The following is a 27,386-nucleotide window of genomic DNA, read 5'->3' as shown; positions in this document are numbered from 1 at the left end:
AGTAGCAATAAATCAATACTTGAACAAAATATATCCCTGTGATAAATTACGTAACGCCTAAAATAATTGACTTAAAATCAAAATGGTGACATTAAACTACAATGGAAATCAAATGAGATGCATTATTACAGCAAATTAGGGCATTACCAACATTCTAGAAACAAAGAGACAGGAGTAGACATCAGCCCCATAAACCTGTCTTGCTTCTCAATTAGACCCTGGATAAGATGCAGGGGTTTGTTTAATGTCTCGACACCCTTACCTAACAGAAATCTAGCCATTTATTTTGGCACTTTTTGCATTTCATAGGCTATAAGACACTTTGAGACATTTTGATAGTTTTGAATGCATTATATTAATGCATTGCTTTCTTTCAAACTTCAATTGGCCCAGCATCCATAGCCGGTTGAAACCTCACCTGAGGAAATAGTCTCTCTGCGTTTATTCTATAGAATCCTTTTATCTTTATAAAACCTCAATTAGTTCACCCAGGATGTCCAAGCCAGCTTTATGCCACCTGTGCTCATATAATCCTTTAAGACCTGGTGTAATTCTAGTGAAATTGTGCCGTACACTTTTCAAGGTCAATGTATCTCTCCTGCGGTTTGGTCCCCAAAATTGAACAGAATACTTCAGATGGTGTCTGGCCAAGCAAGTGCACAACTGAACCATCACTCCCTTACTTTTGTATTGCAACCTCCTTGAGACAAAGAGGTCAACGTTCATTAGGTTCCCTAATTTTGTAAATTTGCACTGGCTTTTAGTGCTTTCATGGAGCACTTAATTACCTTTGTTCCTCCACAGTTCCTGGCTCCTCCACATCAACTAAACATGCTGTGTTGTTGTTCTCAGATACATAATGGACTGACTTTTGCAATGTTCCATGTTGAACGCTGATATACGAAGCTTACAGGAGGACATGCAACCAAGGGGCATTAAACCCCTCGATCCTGCTCCGCAGGCTAGCAATTATAATTTGATCTCCTGTACATTGTTCGTTGTTGGAAAAAAGATCAGATAAAGAAATAAATTGACTTTATACAACGGACGTGAATTGATTCAGGAAACAAATTATGTATGTGTCAATACCCTTCATATTGTAAAAGCTAAGCAGGTCCAGTTTACGTAATTAAAAAGGACAACCTCACCTAAAATGTGTTTGCATGCAAGTAGAACGTTGATGTTGCATAGAGCTCATGTTTATGCCCAACTGGTTGCACTCAGTAACCACAAATGATTGTAGTTTAGATCCTGATGCTTCAATGAATGTGCTATAAGAACTGCGAACATACGGTTTCATTTTAGCACTTTCCTGTATAGTACATAACTGAACACAACTGCAGATTTCTTAGAATTACTTACTTATGTGATTTTTACAGAATTAGAGACTGATACATTAGCTGGTAAATTAAGAGTAAAGATCCAGATTGTTTAGCGCAGCACAAAATGAGGCCAATCAGCTCATGATACTTGAGCCTACTGAAAGAGCTGTCCAATTAGCCTCACAGTCCTGCACTTTGCCTGTGACTCTACAATTTTTTACTTTCCAATTAGATAACTAATTCCCTTTTGGAAGTTACAATTAAATCTGCTTTTACCAGCCTTCCAATGTGCAGTCCAGACTATAACTCAACATATGAACTAAAATCTCCTTATCTACTACCTGGTACTTTTGCCACTAATCTTAAATCTGTGTTTTCTACTTACTGACACTCCTACCAGTGGAAATAGCTTCTCCTTGTTTACTCTGACAAAACCCCTTCTAATTTTGAATTTCCCTATTAAATCTCCCCCTTAACCTTCTCAGTTCTAATGTCAATTATCTCAGCTTCTCTAGTCGATTCATATAACTGATGTTTTTCATACATCAAAAAAAATCATTAGTCCAATTCAACAATACATTTCTAACAGAGATGAAAGCAAATTACTGTGGATGCTAGAATCTGAAACAAAAACAGAATATATTGGACAATCTCAGCAGATCTGACAGCGTCTGCGAAGAGAGAAAGGAGCTCACGTTTCAAGTTTGGATGACTCTTTATCAAAGCTGAAGAGAACTAGAAATAGGGCCAGATTAGTACTGTTGTGGGGTTGTGTATGTGTGTGTGGGGTGCGAGGGTGGGGGGGGGGGGGGGGGGGGGGGGGTGAAGCTGTGGGGCTGGATAGGGAGCCAGCGAGTGGAGAATGTTGTGGACAGAAAAACAAAGGGAATGTAAAGGGAGTGATCAAGGCTAAGAAGGCTGCTAAAAGTGGCACATTAAGAGATTAGAATGTGTTAATGGCAGAAACAAGGTAAGCAGTGTGTCAAAGGACAACTCCGAAGAGTGAACAGGTGGCCCTAGTGGGGTGGAGGGGGTGGGGGAAGGGGGGACAACGGTAAGGGAAAAACAGATCGACGGAAGAAATGAAAAGAAATTGATAGAAATAAAAATGGGGTGAAGGTGGAGGAGTAGTTTGAAGTTGTTGAACACAATGTTTAGTTCGGAAGCTGTAACATGCCTAATTGGAGGATGAGATGTTCTTCCTCCAGTTTACACAGGGCTTCACTGGAACGGTTACATGCGGCCCATCGGGATTCTGAGTGCAGCTCACAAGACACTTGGTTGACCATTGCCCACATGCAGAAATGCCACATTCTGCTGGCTTCCAACGGTATAATTCTTTCTCTGCTGGCATGACTGAAGTGATACGCATGTAAATCAAGGGCATGTTAAGATGAGGCACGTGCTGATTGCACAACATTGACTGTTGCGCTCCCTTTTTGTCCAATTAAGCACAAATATTTTTTTTTTACCACTTGAAGTTGATGACAGTTCGATTAACATACGAACAGTTAAGCATTTTCTGTATCTCATTCGGAAATAATTGGCATCTATTAAATGTATTCAATGAACATGCCCGATTTCAATCTTGTAGCCCACTGAGATGAATGAGGGCCATTCATACAACCCACCCATTACCCTAGGTTGCCCATCAGTGGTTTAACTTGTTCCTTTTCCAGAGAGGTTTATCAGCACACTGCTTATGTTCCTGTCCTAACTTTCTGTGGCAAAGTTAATGTTAACTAACATGCAAATCCAGAAAGCTCTTAAAATTAGTAGGGAGGCCATGGCCAAGATACCACTTGTGCAAATAAAACAGCAGAGCGGCATAAATTAACCAGCAAGACTGGAGAGCTGTAACTCTCAAGTGTTTGTTTCAATGTGTTGACCTTGCTGGCTGACACGTGCATTAGTGATGGTGTGCGCTGTTAATACATTTCCTGCCTGCTATTTTGGGGGCTTGGTCGTCCAGTTAATACCCACAAACATAGGCACTGTGTGTACATTTATGGGCAAAATCCTGCAGAATAGGCAAATGTGCACTGAGGTGCAATATTTTCTTTTAGCTTAATTGCTTCTCATTGAGCAATTGGTGAAACCAATTTGTGAAACATAGCATCCCAGCATTCTATGAACTTTTAAAATGGCTTTACTTTTGACAAAAATAAAGTTTAATGAAACATCCATAAAAGGATGAAGGGCACAGGTGCTTTTGTGGTGTTTCTCTCGATTGATTCTTCTTTGCAGTGGAGTCTTTGTTCTCTTCCTCCTCTTATTTACTGTTACATCCTGTGCCACCCAACCAATGACTACTCTGACTGGCGCGCTGACATCAGAAGCTGCTTCAGATCAGTTAGATAGAAACCACTATAAAAAGGGACCTTGGGGCTTTCTGCTCTTTATTCATTCGCCGTCTCGGCCCATCTTCATTTCTGTGAACAAATTGTACAGACTGAACAACAACCATTGTCACACACGTGTGGATGAACTGAAGGAAATAGACAAACCCATTCTTTTGGTGATTTTTTAAAAACCGTTACTTCAAAGTGAGAGCAAGTTTGCAACAACCCGAACAGAAATGGCCACCGAATTTGGAGTCACCGAGCAGCAGTACTATCCATTTCTTGATTATTCTCCAGATTCTGAGTATGACTATGTGGATGATACAGATGGAGGAATCTGTTCTTATGAGAATCTACCTTTTGTAAACATCGCTATCTCACTTCTCTACTACCTGATCTTCATCGTTGGGTCTACGGGGAACATGTTTGTCATCTTGGTGATGATGTTCAAAGAGAGGAAGAGGAGGAGACTGGTGGACACCTTTGTGATCAACCTAGCGTTTGCAGACCTAGTCTTTGTCTTCACCCTGCCTTTCTGGGCGGTGTCGGCCAGCAACAACCACCTGTGGGCCTTCGGCAGTGCCTTCTGCAAAATCAGCAGCTACATCGTTGCTGTCAACAGATACTCCAGCGTCTTCTTCCTGACCTGCATGAGCATTGACCGGTACCTGGCCATCGTCAAGCTGCTGCACTTCAAGCACATCCGGACCCAGAAGTACGCCGCCACCATCAGCTTGGGGATCTGGCTGTCATCCCTGCTCCTGGCCATCCCCTCGGCCTACTTCCGGAAACCTGACCAGTCCAACATGACCTACTACTGCACAGAGGACACGGCATCTCCCTTCCTCCGGGCTTTCAACGTGACTGCCATCAACCTGACATTTGTCCTGCCTGTTGCCATCATCCTGTTCTGCTACTGCTCCATCCTGGTCAAGCTCGGGCAGCATTACGGCCACAGCAGCAAAAGCAGCCAGAGGAGGGAAAACTCCGTAAAAATCGTCTTCGCCATCGTGTCGGCTTTTATTTTATCCTGGCTGCCCTTTAACGTCTTCAAATCGGTGGCCCTGTACCTGCAGTTCCACAATGTGGAACTCTCCTGCTGGCCGATGGTCAGCCGGGGTCTGGCCGTGGCCTCCTGCTTGGCTTTCCTCAATAGCTGCGTCAACCCCATCATTTATGCCTTCCTGGACCGCAATTTCAGGCAGAGGACCCGCCGCATGACCTCGCACGTCTTCGCCGGCCTGGGGAAGCGGGGGAGCAGCTTCGGCTCCGGCTCCACGGTCACAGAGAGCAGCACCGCGCTGAAGGTGCAGAGCCCAACAATCTGAACATTGAGGAGCAATGTGGACTGCAGCAATAGGTGTGGGCTGAACTCTGCTGCACTGAATTGTGATCGCGGATATATCAAATTAGCTTCTTCTGTAGGCGTTTCAAACAAAAACAAAAGCATTTTTCTAACCGCTTGTCCAGTGTGTCTGAGCCGCTTTTACTGTTATAAATCGAATTAAATAAAAATACCTTTCCCTCCCCCCAACCAAAGCAACGATTTTCTCTTTTTTTTCGTTCTCTATTCTCATTGCGCTTTTGAAACTGAAAGTTTTTTTTTTAAAAAGCGAACGGAACTGATTGAGGAAACGTTTGAAAAACATTAAACTTTACATTTAAGCTCTACCTCGGCACCAGCATGTATTAGCAACAAACTCATTCCCACTCTCTCCCTTTACAATAAAGGGGCTATTCTAAAGAGAGAGAGAGAGAAAGCAAATTACTGCGGATGCTGGAATCTGAAACACAATCAGAAAATGCTGGACAATCTCGGCAGGTCTGGCAGCATCTGTGGAGAGAGAAGGGAGCTAACGTTTCGAGTTTGGATGACTCTTTATCAAAGCTCAAATTCCTCAGCCCTATTCTAAAGATGGTTGTGTTGAGGAAATCGTGTAAAATACAGATACATGGGACGTGGAGAAGGGTAATGACAAAATAGTTGAACTTATGTGTGGTACTGACCATCAGGGTACTAACAAGGGGAGCACACTGTCAGTAGATTCATATATAATTAGACCAATGGTTGACAAATGAATAATACTCTAGCTAACCATAAAATAATTACTAGAGCAGCCGTTGTACTACATGTTATAGTCAGGAAAGAGATTGGGGACAATCATACATAAATCTATGAACAAGGTGCTTAGCTATACTTAAAAAAAACATGGCTGTATTCGTGCAGGATTTAAATAGAAATAACTTGTTTATATCTTGTGTGAAACACACATCAGAAAGCAACTTAAGGTTTGTATGCTATTTTGGTCACAAAGCCATTGGACTAGCATTATAACCCTTAAAATGAAGCACAGAAGCTATCAAAATACCTCAGTTATCAAGAATGCTACATGTGAAGAAATGCTAGGGAGATTAGAATTGTTTCCTCTGGAAAAATACTCCAAAGGGTCCAAATGAAGTTTTGCCATTCCCTGAATTCCAACTTTTCCAAAAGGAAAAGACTTGTGTGCTGTCACTGATAACCTTCAGCTTAGTGATTTACTCAGATTTCCTACTCCAGGGATAGGCACAATGCATGATTTTTACTTTAACTTACTCCCAACTGAACATATTAGCAAATTGCATTTGCACCTGAATTGGTTCATCATTTTTCTGAGGAGCTTTACATTGTCCACTCATTTTAAGAATCTTTATAGAGTTTGGTATTCAATACTTATGCAGCATATGGCTCGGCACACCATTCTTATCTTATTTATCTAGATATGGAGTAACTTCCAAATTCCGCTTGCAAGACCAAATCCAGATCAATACTTCAACTCAACACAAGACTCGGAGAGCTCGAAAAAATGTGATTGTCAAATTCCTGAGCATTAACCATTTCAATAATCTTTCAGAAGTCTGTCTCTGGAGAACAGTCATGGGACAGATACACATCCTTTGTTAAAGCCACAAATAGAAGGGAAGTTGCATTAAATCCACCCAATTTTGTTCAGAATACACAAGTGTTAAAGTGTGTGTAGGGTGGTGAATATCCTCTGTCAATTTAATTGCATTAGGTTGATCATCATTAACTGGAGATTTACCTGTGCTCAAATGCATGGGAAAGGTTGAAACAGTTAACATGGATCTTGAAGTCCATCTCGGGTATGGTCCTTGTTTAGTTCATTGCTTCCTTATTAATTATTTTACATTCATCTAGATGATAATAATTTGGCAATTATTGGTTCAATTACACATGAATCTCCTTTCAATTTGCTCTGCTTGTTAGTCTGGTATATAATGTGTGCCTCTGTAAATAAAAGTTTGACCCTGTATAAAGATTAACTTCTAGTTATGTCCTTCATTGCCTGGCTGTTTGAATTGTGACTCACTTCTAGTTATGTCCTTCATTCCCTGGCGATTTGAATTGTGACTCACATTCACTGTTATGCCATTGGAAAAAGATTTGTCCTCCACTGGTGGTCTGGGGAGTTAATTACATGCGGGATTCCTGTGTGAGCTTATTTGCTTAAGTAGTGGTGTATTTAGTAACTAACATAAATGCTAACTTTCAAGAAATTGAGATCAAGTGCGGAGTGCACTTTGATTTAAACCCCGAAAGTTAAAAGCAGGCAGAATTTTGCAACGCCTACACAGAAGTCACAGCCTACTCTTACGGCACGGTTACACGTTGTTTACATTTAGAGGCTATGTGTAATGTCACTAGAGAGATATAAAAGCAGTGAAACTGTAATGTGGGATTTGGAGATGAAGCATGGGGAAAGTTGAGCTCAGCTGTGTGAAACGTCAGTTCTTTTCTACTTCTGAACAAAGCATTTCTTATAATTGGCTGTTCATTCATATGTATATGTTCATTTAACCCATAATAAACTTGCAAGTGTTTTGACTAGTGCTTTGAAAACCTTGATTTCTTGTCTGTATTATGACAAAAGCACAATTGTACAACTGTAACTGCAGGCAGGGAGATGAGCAGGTGAGGAAGGAGAACAGCTCGGCTCATTCACTAGTCTCAACTATCCTCACTGCATGTCTCATCAATGTTTTGCTGATACTTTTCAAAAAGAGCCACTGCAGGAGCAGCTGGTGCAGGTGGATAAGCAAGAAAAATATAAAATACCTGGAAGTCTGAAATAAAAACAAAATGCTGGAAATACTCAGCAGGTTGGTCACTGAGAGAGAAACAGAGTTAACCTTTCAGATTCATCAGGTAATCAAGGTTCAATGAAGTGCCCATCCTGTTTAAAACCCTATTTCCCCTTTTTTTATTTTACTGCTTTTAGTTTTGGATGATTAATGGACATATCTCTTTAAGGCAAGCTAACTTCCTTTAATTTACAAGTGTTGGTGCAAGAGAAATTGGCTCTCAATCCCTCATCCTCACATTCTACACTTCATGTCCTCCTGCCCAGTGTTCTTCTCCTCCAACCCTCTCCAAATCAGCCCATTCACCCCCTGGTTCTTCACAGCTCCAGGGTCTTAGGTTGAATTCCAGCTTGGGTCAGTGTCTGTGCGGAGTCTGCACGTTCTCCCTGTGTCTGCTTCGGTTTCCTCCGGGTGCTCCGGTTTCCTCCCACAAGTTCCGAAAGACGTGCTTGTTAGGTGAATTGGACATTCTGAATTTTCCCTCTGTGTACCCGACCAGGCGCTGGAGTGTGGTGACTAGGGGATTTTCACAGTAACTTCATTGTGATGTTAATATACGTCTACTTGTGGCAATAATAATAAAAGATTATAAGATTACTCCCATGCATTAGCTCAGGTACTTTCACCGAGTGGGAATTAAATATTTTTAACGAGAAAGTAGTACAAGCTGATTCACAATGTGCAAGGGAACTAGTGAAGTGGGAAATAGGTGAGGAAGGACTAGGCTGCTGACTGATATATCAACAGATATATCAGGCATATTGATCTCCAGAAAGGTACAAAATAGCCTCATGAATGGGCATGGCTGGCGTGCAGCTTGGAAACCAGAAGAGAAGGTGGGCCGTGGGGAAATTGGGTTTCCCAGATGGTGATCAGGTGCTGGACCTCTAGGCAGCATAGACAAGAAGTGCTGGTGGTAGTGTGAGCATTGACTTGCTCCATGATAATTAAGTGCCCGCAGGATGATTCTTCAAACTCTGGCATGGGTAGTGCCAGAGGCTGGAAGGCATTAGCAGGTAGTTACACCTGGATCGTGGCCCATGGATTTTCATATATTGGGGCACAATATTAAATAAAACAAATGTTTAAAACCACCTGAAATAAGTTTTAAAATCTTCTGTGAGATATATTGTAGTTTATATAGACATGCTCAGTCTTAAAGTCTACCAGCTGAACATTAGGGTTCGGACGGAAATACACACTGAGAAAGATGAACTTATTGGATTTTTTTTTCAAAGATGTATTGACCCAGCAGTTCTCGTCCAATATTGTTTCCAGCAATTATATTTTTACAAGAGTGAAGAGAAAGATTAGAAAAATTTGTTTTACGCATAATGTTGTTTTAATATTAAATACTTTTCATGAAGCAACGAGGTGGAAGCCTTCATTATCTGCTCCACCACAAACTCTGTTGCCCAGCAACCAACACTAGCAACCTTCCTGGTCATTTTCAGAGGCTTAACCAGACCATTTGTAACCTTGGTCATATTTGTTCGGAGACGAGCTTCCAACCACATAACTGCTCCCTCACCAACTCCAGATACGTCCACCTCCATAGCATCACCAATTGCACTCCTTGTCTCAATTTATACTCTGTTGAAGCTCTCATCCAGTCATTTGCTACCTCTGGATTATCCTGCTCAGCCTCCCATCTTCCAGCGTTCCATAAACTTGAACTTATTCAAAATATTTCTGCCTGTATTATAACCCCCACTAGATTCTGTTCACTCATCACACTTCTGCTTGCTGATATTTATTGGCTCTGATAACATCTTGATTTTACAATTCTCCATCTCAGTTTCAAATCCTGCCATGGCGTTTCCTTTTTCATTCCTCAATTACATTTCTTTTTGCTGCATCTCCATTTGTTTCATTTGCAAATGATTTTTAGCCAATTCTACCATTGTTGCCATGTCCCAGGCTCTGTTTCCTGCATTTCTTTCAAATCTAAATGTTGAGCAATCAATTCAATTATCTCTGCCTTCCTAGTTCTTTTTTTAAAAAAATATTTTTATTCAAAGTTTAACATTTTTACATTTAACACTCACAGTACAAAACAAAATAAACCCAAAACCAACACCCCCCCCCCCCACCCCCCCCCCCCACCCCCCCCCCCCCCCCCCGTGCCCTTACATTCTTTTTAAAAATAAATGTTTCTATTGGGTTTTTGAACAAGGTATAATTACCGTTATGTACAAGAATGAGAAACATATATCTATATATATACACACACATTTAGAAGAGAAGGGCACACCCCAACATAGAATACAATAAAATATGAATTAGACTAACTGGTGGGGTACTGTGCACCAGCTCGACAGCGGCAGCTCTGTGCATCTGGCCGAATTATTTACACCACGTACGTACGCGACTGTTTACGGGGGGGGGGGGGGGGGGGGGGGGGTAGAAGGGGGGGGCAGGGGTGGCGGGGGCAAATATACATTTGGGTGCCGGGGAGATAACCACAGTGTGCGACACCTGGCCGGGTTGCGTTCCGCTGTCGCCCGCCTCTCCCGGACGGCTCTCACCGCCGTCCCCCGCTCGCCTCCGCTGCTCCTCCCGCCCTCCATCCCCAACCTCCTCGTTCCCCGCTCCTGGAGATGTCATGCACATTTTGGCACCCCGTGACTTCCTTTCGGCTCCTGTTTCCCTTCCCCGCCCCATCCCGCTGGTTCTCCTCTCCTGTCCCCCCTCCCTCCACGGTTCGCCCCTCCCTCCTCAAGTTCAGCTGTCTCCACCGTCCCCCGTCCCCCCCCTCCCTCTGTGGTTCGCCTTTCTTTCTTCAGGTTTAGCCCCCCCCCCCCCCCTCCCCCCCATTCCCTCCCTCCCTCCCAGTCCCTCTCTCCCTTTCATGCCTTGGCTATCCTCCCCTGATTCTTGACTAAGTTCCCCTGATTCTTGGCTACCTGGCTATTCTTCCTCTTGTTCGTTGGCCACAAACAGGTCCCGGAACAGTCGCGTGAATGGCTCCCACGTTCTGTGGAAGCCGTCGACCGACACTCGGATGGAGAATTTGATTTTCTCCATTTGGAGAGATTCCGAGAGGTCGGACAGCCAGTCTGCAGCTCTGGGCGGTGCTGCTGACCGCCAGCCAAACAGGATTCTACGGCGGGCGATCAGGGAGGCAAAGGCAAGGGCGTCCGCCCTCCTCCCCAGGAATAGATCTGGCTGGTCCGAGACCCCGAAGACCGCCACTTTCGGGCATGGCTCCACCTCCTTCCTAGCTCTAACTGGTATCTCTATTTTCAACTCACCTGCCAGTTTGACTAGCTTGTCTTTGTGAAGCTCTTCTAAATAAATCAGAGATAAGTCTTCTACCTGATGAAAACACTTAGCAACTTCCAAAGCCATCCTGTTATATCACGACAAACTTGGTATCTCTTTCAAATTTACAGAGTAACCTCAACTTCACATTTACAATTCCAAAGATCCCGGACCCAATTTATGTTACAACACTTTCGGCTAGTGCATGGTCAATTGAAGTTGGGGAGACCCCTGGGCCGGATGGATACCCGGCAGAATTTTATACGGAATTTGCGGCGGACCTGGCACCACATCTGTTGGGGGCGTTTAATGAAGCACTGGAGATGGGAGAGTTGCCAGAGACGATGACGCAGGCAGTAATCACACTAATTCCCAAAAAAGGCAAGGATCCAGTGGAATGTGGGTCATATAAACCTAGATCACTGTTGAACACGGATGTGAAAGTATTGGCTAAGTTGTTGGCGGGGAGGATGGAGGACTGTGTCCCGGGGGTGGTTGCAGAAGACCAAACGGGCGTTGTGAAGGGCAGGCAGCTTGCAGGAATAAAAGACAGCTGTTGAATGTGGTGATGAATCCGTCGAGGGCTCTGGTACTGGAGGTGGTGGTGTCCATGGACGCGGAGAAAGCATTTGATTGGGTGGAGTGGCGGTACTTGTTCAAAGTTTTGGGAAGGTTTGGGTTTGGGCCGAGATTTGTGACATGGGTGTGGTTGCTGTATGTGGCACCAAGGGCGAGGATGAGGACGAATGATATGAGCTCACAAAGCTTTGACTTACACAGGTGTACAGGGCAGGGGTGCCTGCTGTCGCCGCTGCTGTGTGTGCTGGCCATAGAGCCATTGGCGAAGGCTCTCAGGGGGTCGGCAGAGTGGCAGGGGATTATGAGGGGACAGAGGGAGCATCGGATGTTGCTCTATGCCGATGACCTCTTGCTGTATGTTTCAGATCTGTTGGAGAGTATGGGAAGCATTATGGGCCTGTTCGGGAGGTTTGGAGGGTTCTCGGGGTACAAGCTGAATCCAGGGAAAAGCGAGGTATTCCCGGTGAATGAGCTGCCACAGCAGGCTAGTTTAGAGGAGATGCCATTTATGATAGCGAGGGATAGGTTTAGGTATTTGGGGATTCAGGTAGCGAGGGAATGGACGGGGCACCATAAGTGGAACTTAACGAAGTTGGTGGAGGAGGCCAGGGAGGATCTTAAGACGTTGGGTACACTGCACTTAAAGTTGTTGGAGAGGGTCCAAGTGGTGAAAACGAATCTTCTGCCAAGGTTCTTGTTATCTTTCAGTCTCTCCCGATCTTTATACCAAAGGCTTTTTTCCAGAAAGTGGACACAATCATCTCTGACTTTGTATGGGCGGGGAAGGTGCCGAGGGTGGAGAGGACCCTGCTATAGAGGCAGAGGCAGCAGGGGAGGGTTGGCGTTGCCGAACCTGCTTCATTATTATTGGGCAGCAAATGTGGACAAGGTGTGGCGGTGGTGGGAAGGAGAAGGGGTAGGGTGGGTTAGGATGGAGGAGGAATCTTGCAAGGGGTCTAGTTTGAGGGCTATGGTGATGGCAGCATTGCCAATGGCTCCGAGTAAGTATTCAGGGAGCCCAGTGGTGCAGTCCATGGTGAAGATATGGAATCAGCTGAGGAGACATTTTCGGGTGGAAGGGATGTCGGTGCTAACACCGCTGTGCGAGAATCATGGGTTTGAGCCGGGGGGGGATGGTTCATGTGTACAGGAGGTGGAGGGAAGTGGGGCTGGTAAAGGTGAGGGATTTGTATTTGGAGGAAGGGTTCGCCAGTCTGGAAGAGCTAAGGGAGAGGGTAGAGCTGCCGAGGGGTAGTGAGTTCAGGTATCTGCAGGTTAGGGACTGCATGAAAGGTCTGGAAGGGGTTCCCTAGATTGCCGGGATACACCCTGCTGGAGCGACTGCTGCTTCCCGATGTGGAAGGGGAGGGAAGAATTGGGGATATGTGGCTGGGGGAACAGGAAGGCGAGTGGGTGGTGAAGATCAAGGAGAAATGAGAAATAGAGTTCGGAATGGAGATCAATTGGGGAGTATGGAGTGAGGCACTGCGTAGGGTAAACGGGACCTCCTCTTGAGCAGGCATGAGCCTGATACAGTTTAAGGTGGTGCACAGGGTTCATATGATTCAGACGAGAATTAGTATGTTCTTTCAGGGGGTAGTAGATGGGTTTGAGAGGTGTGGGCAGGGGCCAGTGAATCATGCGCACATGTTTTGGGTTTGCAAAAAATTGGGAAGATTCTGGACGGGAGTGTTTGTGGTCATAGCCACGATAGAGGGAGTGGACCGGACCCTTTGGTGGCGATATTTGGGGTTTCGGAGAAGCCAGAGCTCATGGAGAGGAGGAAGGCCGATGTCATGGCCTTCACCTCTCTGATTGCACGGTGACAAATTTTTCTGGAGTGGCAGTCGGCATCGCCACCGGGGGTAGCAGCATGGTTGGGTGACCTGTGTGACTTCCTGCGGTCAAAGAAGATAAAGTATGAGTTAAGGGGCTCAGCAGGGAGTTTGAGAAAAGGTGTGGGATGTTATTGACCCTGTTTGAGGAGCTGTTTGGCGCAGGGGGTGGGGTGGGAGGGGGGGGGGGTGGTGATGATGGGAGAGGGGGGGCTGAAAAAGGAGAAAAATCTGTACAAACTGTATAGCTGATTGTTGGGAAGTATGTTTCCTGGGTGTTTATTTGCTGTACCCTACTTTGATACAAGTTTGTAATAAAATGCGTTTATTAAAAAAAAGAATTAAGAAAACATGCCCATTCATCCCCCCGGTTCATGACGACAAGTTTGGGGAACCTGGCCTGGGATTGGTTGTAACAGATAAAGAAAGAACATGCACTGATATAATACCGTTCACATTCTCATCACTTCAAAACAAATGAGGTACTTTTGAAATGGAGCCATTGTTACAGATAAATGCAGCAGCCAATTTATACACACTCAAGTTCCAGAAACAGTGAGGCCTCAACTTTCACACAGGACCTCTCCCAGCTCTGAGAACCCGCCAAGGAACAAAAGAGGCCCAGAAGGTTGGCTTTTTGATTCAAGTAGGGCCATCTGTGTTAGAAGTTGTCCCACACATTTTAAATTTAAAGCCCAGCCTTGTTTAATCCCTTGACCACTTTGGCAGTTCCACTAGGTTTGTGTGCTTTTAACGCACATTCACATCTACCTTCACCATCCCAAAGGATGCTGCTGTCTCCCAAAGATGTCACAGGACCATATCTCAAGGGGTACTTCACCTCTCCAAAAGGTCACCCTGACTATCCAAATGGATCCACAAGGTTCAGACCTGCTTAATCCAGCCTAATCTGCACACTTTGGGTTTCAGATACCTCTCTCCCCAAAATGACACATGAGCAGAGGCAGCGAGTGATTTATAAAGGCTTTGTGAACCACAAATGTAATTTATAACACACCCCATTTTCCCGCTGCAAAATGAGAGATGTCAGGTTCAGCGATGGGACTTCCAGATTAGTTTTTTTGAACAAACGGAGAGCCTCTGCGTCCACACAAAAATTCAAACCCAAGATAGTCAACCTAATATTCCTGTAGTAGAAGATGCAATAAGACTGGGAGTACAAAATATAATGCAATTTAGACTTTCAAAAGGAAAACAGAACATGGTAATAAAAGCAACATTCTGATGGTGCTGGAAATGTTCAGCAGGTCTGGTAGCATCCATGAAGGGAGAAACAGAGTTTGTGGCCCAGAACAGAATTCCCTTTTCCTACCCTGATCAGACAAAAGATACCCACTTGCCTGCCTTCGACGTTCCTGGCCAATCTTCAAATGGTGGATCATTCAGAACCAATTCGGTATAATGAACTTTGGAGGGAGCAGCGGAGAGTCATGCTCACTTTTTAAAACACTAGCTGCCGTATTCTGTTAAGTAAAGATTTTGGGTGGGATTCTCCACCTCGGGATGCCTGGATAACATTCCCTGATGGGATGGAGAATTAGGCATCGGGGGAAATCACGATCAATGCTCCGACCCACCGCTGGCGGTGGGAATGAGGTCCATGCTGCACGCCAGCAGGAGCATGTAAATAAATGCAAATAGGTCCTAATGCCCCAATTGCATCTACTTAGCAGGCCCGGCATCCTATGCTCCGACCCTCCGTGATTCGCCAGTCCCCACATCCGGGATTCACGTATGAGCAGATCACTTGTGGTCTCTACCAGTGTGGCCCTGCCATGGTGGATCTCACATGGGTCAAGGGGGCATCCGTTGCACTAAGTGCATTCCAATCACTTAAGTGTGTGATTTCACTGCACTTACCTCTCTTTGATGTGGTCAGTGTTTACAAACATTGAGGTTTCACCACTTAAGCCACAGGACTGTGAAGGGAGATGAATGAATAAAGCTGCAAATGAATGTCGAAGCTGTCAATCCCAGACCAATTCTAGAAAGCTATGAATGGCTTGCGGCTAATGTATCTGTGGGACCTAGCCGCAGGTCATAGCAGCTCTCCTTCCAGGAATAGACACATGGTGCTCCAAAGTAGGTGTTCCAGCTGTAATTCTTCTCACTTCCCCTGTCTGGTCTGCTCTCTAGCTTCCAGACAAGGGTCTCATATCTGGGGGGGTAAGGTCCGTGTTGGGGGGGGGGGGGGTGGAGGGGTCTGCGGGGATTCCTTTAGGAAAGGTGTCCCTGTGGGGGTATCCCTCTTGCAGGGATCCCGGGGGTAGGGGGGGGGGGACGCTATTAAAGGGGTCCCAGGTTGGGGAGGGGGGCGAGTCCTGTGTGGGGTGTCTCTATATTACAGGAGTCCTGGGGAGGGGTTTGAGTCACCCCTGTACCTAGGGGTAGGGGGAACATTCAGGCAATCTGGAGGTGTGGGCTGCTCTGTTCTGTGGGGGTTGGTCCCAGAATTGCAGTGCAGAGGTGTGGGGCTGGTTATCCACTCAAGATGGCAGTCCAATAGCAGGATTCCCTGGGAATCCTTTGTATTCCATGCCATGATAAGTGGGTAAGTATGGGTAAAGGTGTAGGGAGTGTGAAATGAATGGGTAAGGGGTAAGGCGGCAGGTGGATAGGGTGACAGGTGGGTAGGATGGAAAATGGGGTAGGAGGGTGAGTGGGGGTTGGGGCTAAGTTTTATCCTGTTGAACATTTCCTGGGTAATGTTTCCCAGGTAAGTATTTCAGAACCATCTGAAGTTTCTGATTTTATCTCTGAGTTGGAGACTTTTCCGAAGGGTCTTGGGAGCAAGAGAATTACCCATCAGAAGTTCAAACTTTCTGAGCAATTCTCAGAGTTCTCTTGTTGGGCCTTTTAATAGGTCTCATGGCGCATCTGCCGGGTACATCCGGGTACATCAGGTGACTGGAAGAGCAGTGCCAATTAAACTGCATATAATGTTGAACGGTTGAAATGATTATTGGAAACTGGAGTATTATGGACATCAAAAAAAATCAACTTGACTCATTCCACAAGTTCAGAAGTTCACTGTGGTGTGCGTGTCGCTTTGGAAAACCACCAATACTAAAATGACTAATCTTCACCTTGAGGCAGGAAGAATCAAGGTCTGAGATTTGAAAGAATAGGTCTACAAATGATTGTTATACTAACATTTTTGAAAAACCCTTGCAAAATATAATTGGTGAGGGAGATGAGAAATATTACCTAGGCTACATCATGTCAGAAATTCACTCATTTGTGCCCTACCCAAAGGCTGTTTGCTGATGCGTCATCATGTGCAAGTTCCTTGGCGGTTTGGTAAGTGACAGTTTGTCACTGCCTTGTCGGGGGCAGGGCAACGGTACAGGCTGCATATCCACCCTAACCAGACCAGAAACTGAATCCATGCTTCGAATATTAATCTGAGCCACACCCTAGCCATCTTGCCAACTGAGCTAACCAGCCCCTCTGTCAAGAATATTGAGCTTCAAAGAAATTGGCAAAAGTTATAAAATAATTTTTGGAAAAAAAATCTATTTTGAAGTCAAACACTAGAATTGCGAAATGCAAATATTGTTGCTAAGAAATAGGTTGGGGGGGGGGGTAAAATTGATCTATATCAGCAGTGTGAAATGTGCTTGTAGTACATTGGCAGACGATTTTCAAATGAATACAAAAACACACACGCAAATAGGAATGCAAAGGTTAGGGACGAGATTCTGTGATCCTGAGGCTAAGTGTTGACGCCATCGGAAATGCCGTCGCGTTTCTCGACGGCATCAATACGGCCTCAGAATCCGCAATCCTGGCCCCTACAGGGGGTCAGCACGGCACTGGAGTGGTTTTCGCCATCCACACCTGATCACAGAATCTCAGAGCAGGTGTGCACGGCGCCGGCGGGACTCCGGTTTTTTACGACAGCCGCTCGGCCCATCCCGACCGGCGCCACGCCAACCACTCTGGTGCCGGCATCGGGGTGGCGTGGCGCGATTCGCGCTGGTCGCGGTGATTCCCGCCCATGATTTCTCCTTCCTAATGCAAAGAATACTGAGGTCGGACATGTCTCTACTGCTGTTCGTGCTGACATTAGTTATCTCAATACAGACTGAGGTTCCAAACAGGGTTACAATGCCTGACTGCTATCCCATAATGTTTTCACTACTGAGACATTAGGGCTGAATCACAGGGGTCTTTTTTTGTTGAAAATTTCATAATTTATATTTTTGTCCATATTTGTTTAGATCTTCTTCACCAGCACCGCCCGCCCATCCCCTCATTTGGGTGCCATATACTGTCAATCCCCATCAAACCATGCCACTACTCAATCAAAGGAGCACTCAAGCGATCTAATCTCACAGAGAATCTTCTGACTCTCAGTGCCAACAGTTAGGAGGAATGTATGAATGTTACACACTGCCTTGCACTCTGTCGCTCTTTTCCTGCCCATTAATCCTCAAGGGCTCTGTTACCTTTGCCTTGATCTCCCTAATTATCTGGCAAAACCCCAAGAATTAATTCTGGGAGGAATTGTAGATCATCTTCTCACTCCCCTGTACCAGCACATCAATACATTATCACACTGTACCATAATTCCACCTGCTGTTAAGGGATTGAGGTGAAAAAAAAACTACTTCAGCGATAAACTTTGAAACGAAATATGAGTTCAAAAGTATAACTCCTAGAACTCCGAGGGAAACACGGTGGCACAGTGGTTAGCACTGCTACCTCACAGCGCTAGGGACCCAGGTTCAATTCTGGCTTTGGGTGGCTGTCTGTCTGGAGTTTGCATGTTTCCCTGTGTGTGCATGGATTTCCTCCGGAATTCCTCTCACAGTACAAAGAGTTGCAGGTTAGGTGGATTGGCCATGATAATGCGCAGGATGACGAGGATAGGGCAGAGGACTGGCCCTCGGTAGAGTGCAATTTTGGAGGATCGGTGCAGACCCGATGGGCTGAATGGCCTTCATCTGCACTGAAGGGATTGTATGGAACTGTATCCTTCAGAACTGCAACAGTAAAATGTTACCAAAATTGAAAGAAAAGTATTTAATATGGATATATTGGTGAAGCTCTGATAGATTTGGTCTATTTTTTATCATTATGTCAACTTGGGTCTAAAACGGAATTTATGAACACTTTTTTGTGACAATGGTGATCCTGTCTATCACTGCCTGTGCAGGAATGGTAAATGTTTAAAATCCATTACTGTAAATTTCATGGTCCTTATTAAAATTTAACATTTGTCAAAATAATACTATCTATATACGTGAAGTTTTAACTCTATTCCTACCAAACACTTCTCCTGCTCTGTTCACATCACAATATGTAGAACAGAACAATTTCAGGAAGGATTTTCACTGCAAGTCCTAAATAGTACAAGCAAAATTCATACTTCTAAACCACAGTCACTTCCAATTTAACTGCAGGGATGTATAATAAATTGAACATCACAATGAACTGTAGTGCTTAAGCCACCCTCACAATACCTTTTAAACTAATATAAATGCACTCTTAACAGTTAGCTTCTTTTATGCCAACCAGGATGGTTTGAACTCTTCCATGTTTCAGTGTTGGTACTGTGGCAATCTTGCATGTTGTATGATTCTTATTTTCTTATTAAGCATTGTTTTACATAGCATTCATCATACGTGCAGTGCTTCTGTTTTAAATGTACATATTGGCATTTGCCATGTACACCAGATACTGCAAATAGTTTGTTTCCATTTTATTTAAATGACGGGTTGAAAGATTGGTTATCAGTAAGGCAAAACAGCATTCACCACAATTGCAGTGGCAGGTGGATATTTACTCTATTGCTGAAAGGTTAGCACTATAATGGACACTCAACAAGTCAAAATGATCCTTTTGCAAATTCTAATGTATCACTACATAATTATTTTCATCTTCATTAAAAATAGCAAAAATCGGTTTCTGTCAGATTCTGTGAGGGGAAGAGACATGATAAACAAAGGACTAATAACTGCAGAAAATGACATTAGTTGAACTTTTTTTTCTTTCAAGGGCATGAATTCTTTTTAATATGTCTTTGAGAATTAACGTTTCTTTGTGGACTTCTGCTATCACACTGTGTTAATCAGATTATTGCAAAATTCTAGGCAGAATCAATTTAATTCTATAAATTATATTATAGCATTTCCCAGACCATGGAAGTATTCAATGAAATGGCACATCAGTGTGAGTTTGAAGTAAAGAGAATTTAAAAACATGATCAGCAGGACGTTTCTGCAAGAGCAGCACGGTGGCATAGTGGTTCACACTGCTACCTCACAGCACCAGGGACCTGGGTTCAATGTCGGCCTTGGGTGACTGTCTGTGTAGAGTTTACACTTTCTCCCCATGTCTGGGTGGGTTTCCTCCTGGTGCTCCAGTTTCCTCCCACAGTCCAAAGAAGTGCTCGTTAGGTGGATTGGCCTTGCTAAATTGCCCCGTAGAGTCCAAAGATGTGGTTAGGTGGTGCTATGGGATTATAGGGATAGCATGGGGGAGTGAGCCTAGGTCGGGTGCTCTTTCAGAGGGTCGGTGCAAACTCAATTGTCCAAATGGCCTCCTTCGGCACTGTAGGGATTCTACGGTTCTAACTCGATAAATAATCAAAAAATATGTTTGTTTAATTTACTTCCGGTAGAAGTCTGTTTACAGCTTTATTATTGAAGATGTGGTTTGTGGTGATAAATTGTCTACTTTGTTAGTCAGGTATTTTGGTTACTAGTTTCCGAACTGAGGATATTTGACAATTTTAACAGATCCTCCAACAATCTGATCACTGGAGAAAACTTGTTTTTCATTGAATCTTGCCCATATTGAACAAATCAGCAGGTTTACACTGCAGTTGGCACTACCTGTGTAATTCAGTCATTCCAGGAACTAAAAGCCAACAGCAGGTTCATACAAACATGAAAACAACAGTCACGTGCACGTGCTGCAGGGATGCACTTTGATTTGGAATTTTGTTTTGTGCCTATAAAGAAACTGAAAATTTTTTTATCACTTTTTTAAGAAGGTAGCAGTTTAAATTTTGGCTCCTGCAGATCAATTACAAAAAAGCTTTTTTGAATATGAATCTCTTAAGCAATCTGTTCACTCAGTTTTAAGTAAAAAGATTCCATGACAAGTTTGAAGAAGGGCACAGGGGTTTTCTGGTGTCCTGGCTAATCTTTATCTCTCAAACAATATCCCTTAAACAGATATTTATTTATTTCCCTGCTGCTTGTGGAACCTTGGTGTGTGTGAATTGGCTGTCCCATTTTTCACATTATAATAACAGCTACCTTTCAAAACTATGTCAATGGGCCGTGGGGCATTTTGAGGCAGTGATAAGCACTTTATAAATGCAAGGCTTTTTTTGCCTTCAGCAATTGGAGAGTTGAAGGGAAAATGGGAACACAAAAAATACCATTTTGAGTTTTGCAAGAGCAGTTTTCGACAGTGCCTTCAGAGGTTAAAGAGCATCCAAGATGGCTAGGGTGGGTCTTGAGTTAAAATACTAGCTTAGCCTGCATTTAGTGCTTGATGCCATCTTGCCATTGAAAACCAGGCGTTGAAGCCGGAAAAAGAAACCGCTGCCTCGAGGCTTGATAAGGAGCTCGTTATTACTTAAAATCTCAGCATGTGCTCAATAAAAAGGTTGTGTGATATTCTTTTTAAATTTAGAGTACCCAATTAATTTTTTCCAATTAAGGGGCAATTTAGCATGTTCAATCCACCTACCGTGCACATCTTTGGGTTGTGGGGGTGAAACCCACGCAAACACAGGGAGAATGCGCAAACTCCACACGGACAGTGGCCCAGAGGCGGGATCGAACCTGGGACCTTGGTGCCGTGAGACTGCACAGCTACCACCGCGCCACCATGCTGCCCTCGGTTGTGTGGTATTTTGCTGGCCAACACTTCAACTAATGCCCTCTCCTAACAATGACTTATCAATGGTTATTTGCAGAGTAAATACAGAATTTTTTTTTAATAATAAATTTAGATTAGCCAATTATTTTTTTCCAATTAAGGGGCAATTTAGCATGGCCAATCCACCTACTTTGCACATTTTTGGGTTGTGGGGGCGAAACCCACGCAGACACGGGGAGAATGTGCAAACTCCACACGGACAGTGACCCAGAGCCGGGATCGAACCTGGGACCTCAGCGCCGTGAGGCGGTTGTGCTAACCACTAGGCCACCGTGCTGCCCTGAGTAAATACAGAATTGATGTTGATTTGAAGCGCTACTTTAACAGATACTCATTATTTTATGTTCATTACTGAAGCTGAAACTGTGCAGAGGACCTCTGAAACATATCAGAAGACTTTATGGGACACTTTGTCAAGACTTGCCAACACTTAAGCAATATTTAGTCTGGAAATTCTCCAAGGATTCAACTAAAAGGAGTAAGTACTGCGCTGCCCCATTTTATTGATAGGAGTCAACAGGAGAAGTGCCGTGTTTGGAAACACGCACACACACCCCTCCCCCAACAGGACCTCGAGCGCCACATCTGAGAACCTGTGCCATCCTGAAAGGTGCTACTACATGGCAGCCAGAAGAGATCATAACCTTCAATAGACTTGGGTGCAAGAAGCCCACAAAACCGCTCCACATAAATTGCGACTGATCAGCATTCGAATGCTGAACCTGTTGGTTTCTTGTTTAGCACCTCTGGGCAAATTCAAGTGATGTCAACCAGCAATGAAGACCAAAATAATGTGCTAAATCCAGGCTTTCAAACTGGTGTTGTCTTATCTATTTATTTATTGCCTGTTTCCATCCTTCAGCAAATTAACCCCTAATTAAAAGTCTTGTTGCGCCATGGGTTGTGCCCTTTGCTCTGAGCCAGAGGTTTTGGGTTTGAGTGCCCCCCCCCCAACCTTCCCCCCCGGACTTGATGGTCAAGGAAGGTACTTCATAACGCGGGTCAAACAGGTTGAGTGTGTCAACCTGCAAATTCTTCCAAACACGCCAATGGCTGGAGGTAAGGGTGGGAGAGATTCCTGGTCAGCCATTCTTGATGTGGAGTGGTGACCCTCAACTTATAAGCCCCTGGCGACAGATTTGCGACCGGTTGCGGGAATTACCAGCTATGGTAACATAGAAAGTCTGCCTTATTGCACCACGAGGCGCAATACTGGAAGAGTATTATTCATAGTGTCAAACTAATTGGAATGAGTTAGATTTTTAAAATATCACAATGTAATATTGCTATCATATGATGAAAGCATAATGGGGTTAGAATTTAAAGAGCATGCTTTTCTTGCAGCGGTAATGGTCGAAATTCATGCTTGCTTTCATTACAGTGTGAATAGCACCCTCTAAAGTCAACAAGGGACAATGCATCCCTTTAGATCACTTGTAAACAGATATGGTTAATTAAATGTCTTCTGTTCGAAAAAATTATATTGAGGCTTGAATTAAATGCTCCCTGGGTGGCATTATCCTTTATTTCATCAGGGACTGAACTGTTTTTGTTTGTTCGGTCAGGACTATTTCAGTACAATGTACGTGACTGTCACATTAAAAAACTGCTTCACCAGCATCATTCACACCGTAAAAACATAATATTTAACCAAAGTAAAGCTCATACCTTTAGCATGATCTAGAAAATTCATGTCTAATATTTACAATTGAATTTTGAAAGGATTCAGTATTAAGGTTTTTTTTTCCTGCTTCCCAGCATCAAGTGAATCATCCTCTTAATCTGGAAAGGCCAATTCACATTTACTGGAAGATGCTGGATATTTTCTCACTTTTTGGGAGTCTTCCCATGTCTGGAGCTTCCCTGGGCCAAACTACAGCCAAGCAAGCACCATCATATACAAACTTCCTAAAGAGACGGGCAATGGGTAGGTTGTGAGTCACTCTGGAACTCACTCCGTAACAGCATTGTGGGTGTACCTACGCCACATGGACTGCAGCTCACCACCACTTTCTAAAGGGCAATTAACGATGGGCAATAAAGGTTGGCCTAGCCAGCGACGCCCTTGAATTAATTTTTTAAAACTCCAGCATGTCTGAAAGTGGTTTGTGTCCATGCTGACCTGTTGCTTACTCATGCCACCTAGTGGCTGAGTACAAGAACATTATGTAAACAAACTTGAAAATAAGACGATTGCAATTTAGCCTCAAAGTATCTCCTATCTAATTGGGCCTTTGCCACATTTCACTCTTTTACTTTTCCCTCTCACATAAAACCTGCTAAGGTAATGCTACAAAACTTCCTGAGATTGACTGTAGACATTCACAAACCCAAGCAAGGAACTTTACTTTTTCACAGAAGCAAAGTTTTTAAGCATGCAGAAAAATGGGAAATTAATTTAATGCGGCCAATTGTACCATACAGCAAAGATAGATAGATGACACATATAACTAAGGAGGAAAGGATATCCAGGTAAGCGGAATGTGGGGTTGAGGCCATAATCGGGGTTGGATGGCTCATTCCTGTTCCTAATTCATACGTTCATATGAAGTTGAAAGGCACATATGTTATTGAATAGACTTGGTGCTGAACATGTTCAACCAAAGCAGAACAATTAAATAAGTAAATAGAATATATAGTCAAAATAGTAAGCAAACAACTTGAAAGGGTGGCATGATCAAACTCTGTTGTGCTCTGTATCAGACTGTAGTCTGAGTATTGTGCTCATTTCTGATCACTAAGACTAAAGGGATGCATTCAAACACTAAAAGGAGTACAAAATGCAGGAGATAGATCTGTAGAGGGTAATTTTAATTCATGGAAACAGTTTGGTTTGGCTCAGGTGGAAAACTAAAATTTAAAAGATTTTAAACCCTAACCCAACCAGTTTTTAAGGGAGTTGGATGGGTGGGGGGTGGGCTATTGACAGACTTGGTCTCAGGGGCTGATCCCTCTGTTAAATGAGACTCCACCCCATTCTTCTCCCCACCATACCAATCCTCCTTGGCTGATGCCGAACCTTCTAGATCATACATCCCTACCGATGACCTTCTTGGGGGCAGCACGGTCGCACAGTGGTTAACACTTGGAAGGAGCGATCACAATATGGTGGAATTTAAAATACAGATGGAGGGTGAGAAAGTAAAATCAAATACTAGTGTTTTGTGTTTAAACAAAGGAGATTATAATGGGATGAGAGAAGAACTAGCTAAGGTAGGCTGGGAGCAAAGACTTTATGGTGGAAAGTTGAGGAACAGTGGAGAACCTTCCAAGCGATTTTTCACAGTGCTCAGCAAAGGTTTATACCAACAAAAAGGAAGGACGGTAGAAAGAGGGAAAATCGACCGTAGATATCTAAGGAAATAAGGGAGAGTATCAAATTGAAGGAAAAAGCATATAAAGTGGCAAAGATTGGTGGGAGACTAGAGGACTGGGAAATATTTAGGGGGCAACAGAAAGCTACTAAAAAAGCTATAAAGAAGAGTAAGATAGAGTATGAGAGTAAACTTGCTCAGAATATAAAAACAGACAGTAAAAGTTTTTACAAATATATAAAACAAAAAAGAGTGGCTAAGGTAAATATTGGTCCTTCGGAGGATGAGAAGGGAGTTTTAATAATAGGAGATGAGGAAATGGCTGAGGAACTGAACAGGTTTTTTGGGTTGGTCTTCACAGTGGAAGACATAAATAACATGCCAGCGACTGATAGAAATGAGGCTATGACAGGTGAGGACCTTGAGAGGATTGTTATCACTAAGGAGGTAGTGATGGGCAAGCTAATGGGGCTAAAGGTAGACAAGTCTCCTGGCCCTGATGGAATGCATCCCAGAGTGCTAAAAGAGATGGCTAGGGAAATTGCAGATGCACTAAAGATGATTTACCAAAATTCACTAGACTCTGGGGTGGTCCCGGTGGATTGGAAATTAGCAAACGTGACACCACTGTTTAAAAAAGGAGGTAGGCAGAGAGCAGGAAATTATAGGCCAGTGAGCTTAACTTCGGTAGTAGGGAAGATGCTGGAATCTATCATCAAGGAAGAAATAGCGAGGCATCTGGATAGAAATTGTCCCATTGGGCAGACGCAGCACGGGTTCATAAAGGGCAGGTCGTGCCTAACTAATTTAGTGGAATTTTTAAGGACATTACCAGTGCAGTAGATAATGGGGAGCCTTAGGGCAGCACGGTGGCCTAGTGGTTAGCACAACCGCCTCACGGCGCTGAGGTCCTAGGTTCGATCCCGGCTCTGGGTCACTGTCCGTGTGGAGTTTGCATATTCTCCCCGTGTCTGCGTGGGTTTCGCCCCCACAACCCAAAAAATGTGCAGAGTAGGTGGATTAGCCACGCTAAATTGCCCCTTAATTGGAAAAAATAATTGGGTAATCTAAATTTTTTTTAAAAAGTTAATGGGGAGCCAATGGATGTGGTATATCTGGATTTCCAGAAAGCCTTTGACAAGGTGCCACACAAAAGGTTGCTGCATAAGATAAAGATACATGGCATTAAGGGTAAAGTAGTAGCATGGATAGAGGATTGGTTAATTAATAGAAAGCAAAGAGTGGGGATTAATGGGTGTTTCTCTGATTGGCAATTAGAAGCTAGTGGCGTCCCTCAGGGATCCGTGTTGGGCCCACAGTTGTTCACAATTTACATAGATGATTTGGAGTTGGGGACCAAGGACAATGTGTCCAAGTTTGCAGATGACACGAAGATGAGTGGTAAAGCGAAAAGTGCAGAGAATACTGGAAGTCTGCAGAGGGATTTGGATAGGTTAAGTGAATGGGCTAGGGTCTGGCAGATGGAATACAATGTTGACAAATGTGAGGTTATCCATTTTGGTAGGAATAACAGCAAACGGGATTATTATTTAAACGATAAAATATTAAAGCATGCCGCTGTGCAGAGAGACCTGGGTGTGCTAGTGCATGAGTCACAGAAAGTTGGTTTACAGGTGCAACAGGTGATTAAGAAGGCAAATGGAATTTTGTCCTTCATTGCTAGAGGGATGGAGTTTAAGACTAGGGAGGTTATGTTGCAATTGTATAAGGTGTTAGTGAGGCCACACCTGGAGTATTGTGTTCAGTTTTGGTCTCCTTACTTGAGAAAGGACATACTGGCACTGGAGGGTGTGCAGAGGAGATTAACTAGGTTAATCCCAGAGCTGAAGGGGTTGGATTATGAGGAGAGGTTGAGTAGACTGGGACTGTACTCGTTGGAATTTAGAAGGATGAGGGGGGATCTTATAGAAACATTTAAAATTATGAAGGGAATAGATGGGATAGATGCGGGCAGGTTGTTTCCACTGGCGGGTGAAAGCAGAACTAGGGGACATAGCCTCAAAATAAGGGGAAGTAGATTTAGGACTGAGTTTAGGAGGAACTTCTTCACCCAAAGGGTTGTGAATCTATGGAATTCCTTGCCCAGTGAAGCAGTTGAGGCTCCTTCATTAAATGTTTTTAAGGTAAAGATAGATAGTTTTTTGAAGAATAAAGGGATTAAGGGTTATGGTGTTTGGGCCGGAAAGTGGAGCTGAGTCCACAAAAGATCAGCCATGAACTCATTGAATGCAGAACAGGCTCGAGGGGCCAGATGGCCTACTCCTGCTCCTAGTTCTTATGTTCTTATGTTCACAGCGCCAGGGTCCCGGGTTCGATTCCCGGCTTGGGTCACTGTCTGTGCAGAGTCTGCACATTCTCCCTGTTTCTACGTGGGTTTTCTCCGGGTGCTTCGGTTTCCTCCCACAAGTCCCGAAAGACGTGCTGTTAGGTGAATTGGACATTCTCAATTCTCCCTGAATGTACCCGAACAGGCACCGTAGTGAGGCTTTTCACAGTAACTTCATTGCAGTGTCAATGTAAGCTTACTTGTGACACTAATAAAGAATATTATTATTATTGTGCCCATCTCTTTTGGTGCCCCCTTCTTCCTCCTCCAACCCAGGATTGCTTGCTTCCCATTTGTAACTTTGCATTCATGGAAAG

General features: G+C 44.0%; 1 protein-coding gene across 1 annotated transcript; it reads left to right on the top strand.

The window, feature by feature from the left end:
• Positions 1 to 3,900: 3,900 nt before the first annotated feature.
• gpr25 (G protein-coupled receptor 25) lies at positions 3,901 to 7,555 on the top strand. Its single transcript, XM_038819606.1, has one exon. The coding sequence runs from the start codon at positions 3,901 to 3,903 to the stop codon at positions 4,990 to 4,992; it is 1,092 nt and encodes a 363-aa protein (XP_038675534.1). The 3' UTR covers positions 4,993 to 7,555.
• Positions 7,556 to 27,386: the final 19,831 nt, after the last annotated feature.

Source organism: Scyliorhinus canicula, chromosome 15, assembly GCF_902713615.1.
Source record: "Scyliorhinus canicula chromosome 15, sScyCan1.1, whole genome shotgun sequence".
Lineage (NCBI taxonomy): Eukaryota > Metazoa > Chordata > Chondrichthyes > Carcharhiniformes > Scyliorhinidae > Scyliorhinus > Scyliorhinus canicula.
The sequence above is the reverse complement of the archived record's forward strand: the minus strand, read 5'-3'. Positions and strand labels throughout refer to the sequence as shown.

Excerpts from the sequence above, each read along its gene's own strand:
- gpr25 (XM_038819606.1), top strand. The coding sequence starts at position 3,901 with ATGGCCACCGAATTTGGAGTCACCGAGCAGCAGTACTATCCATTTCTT.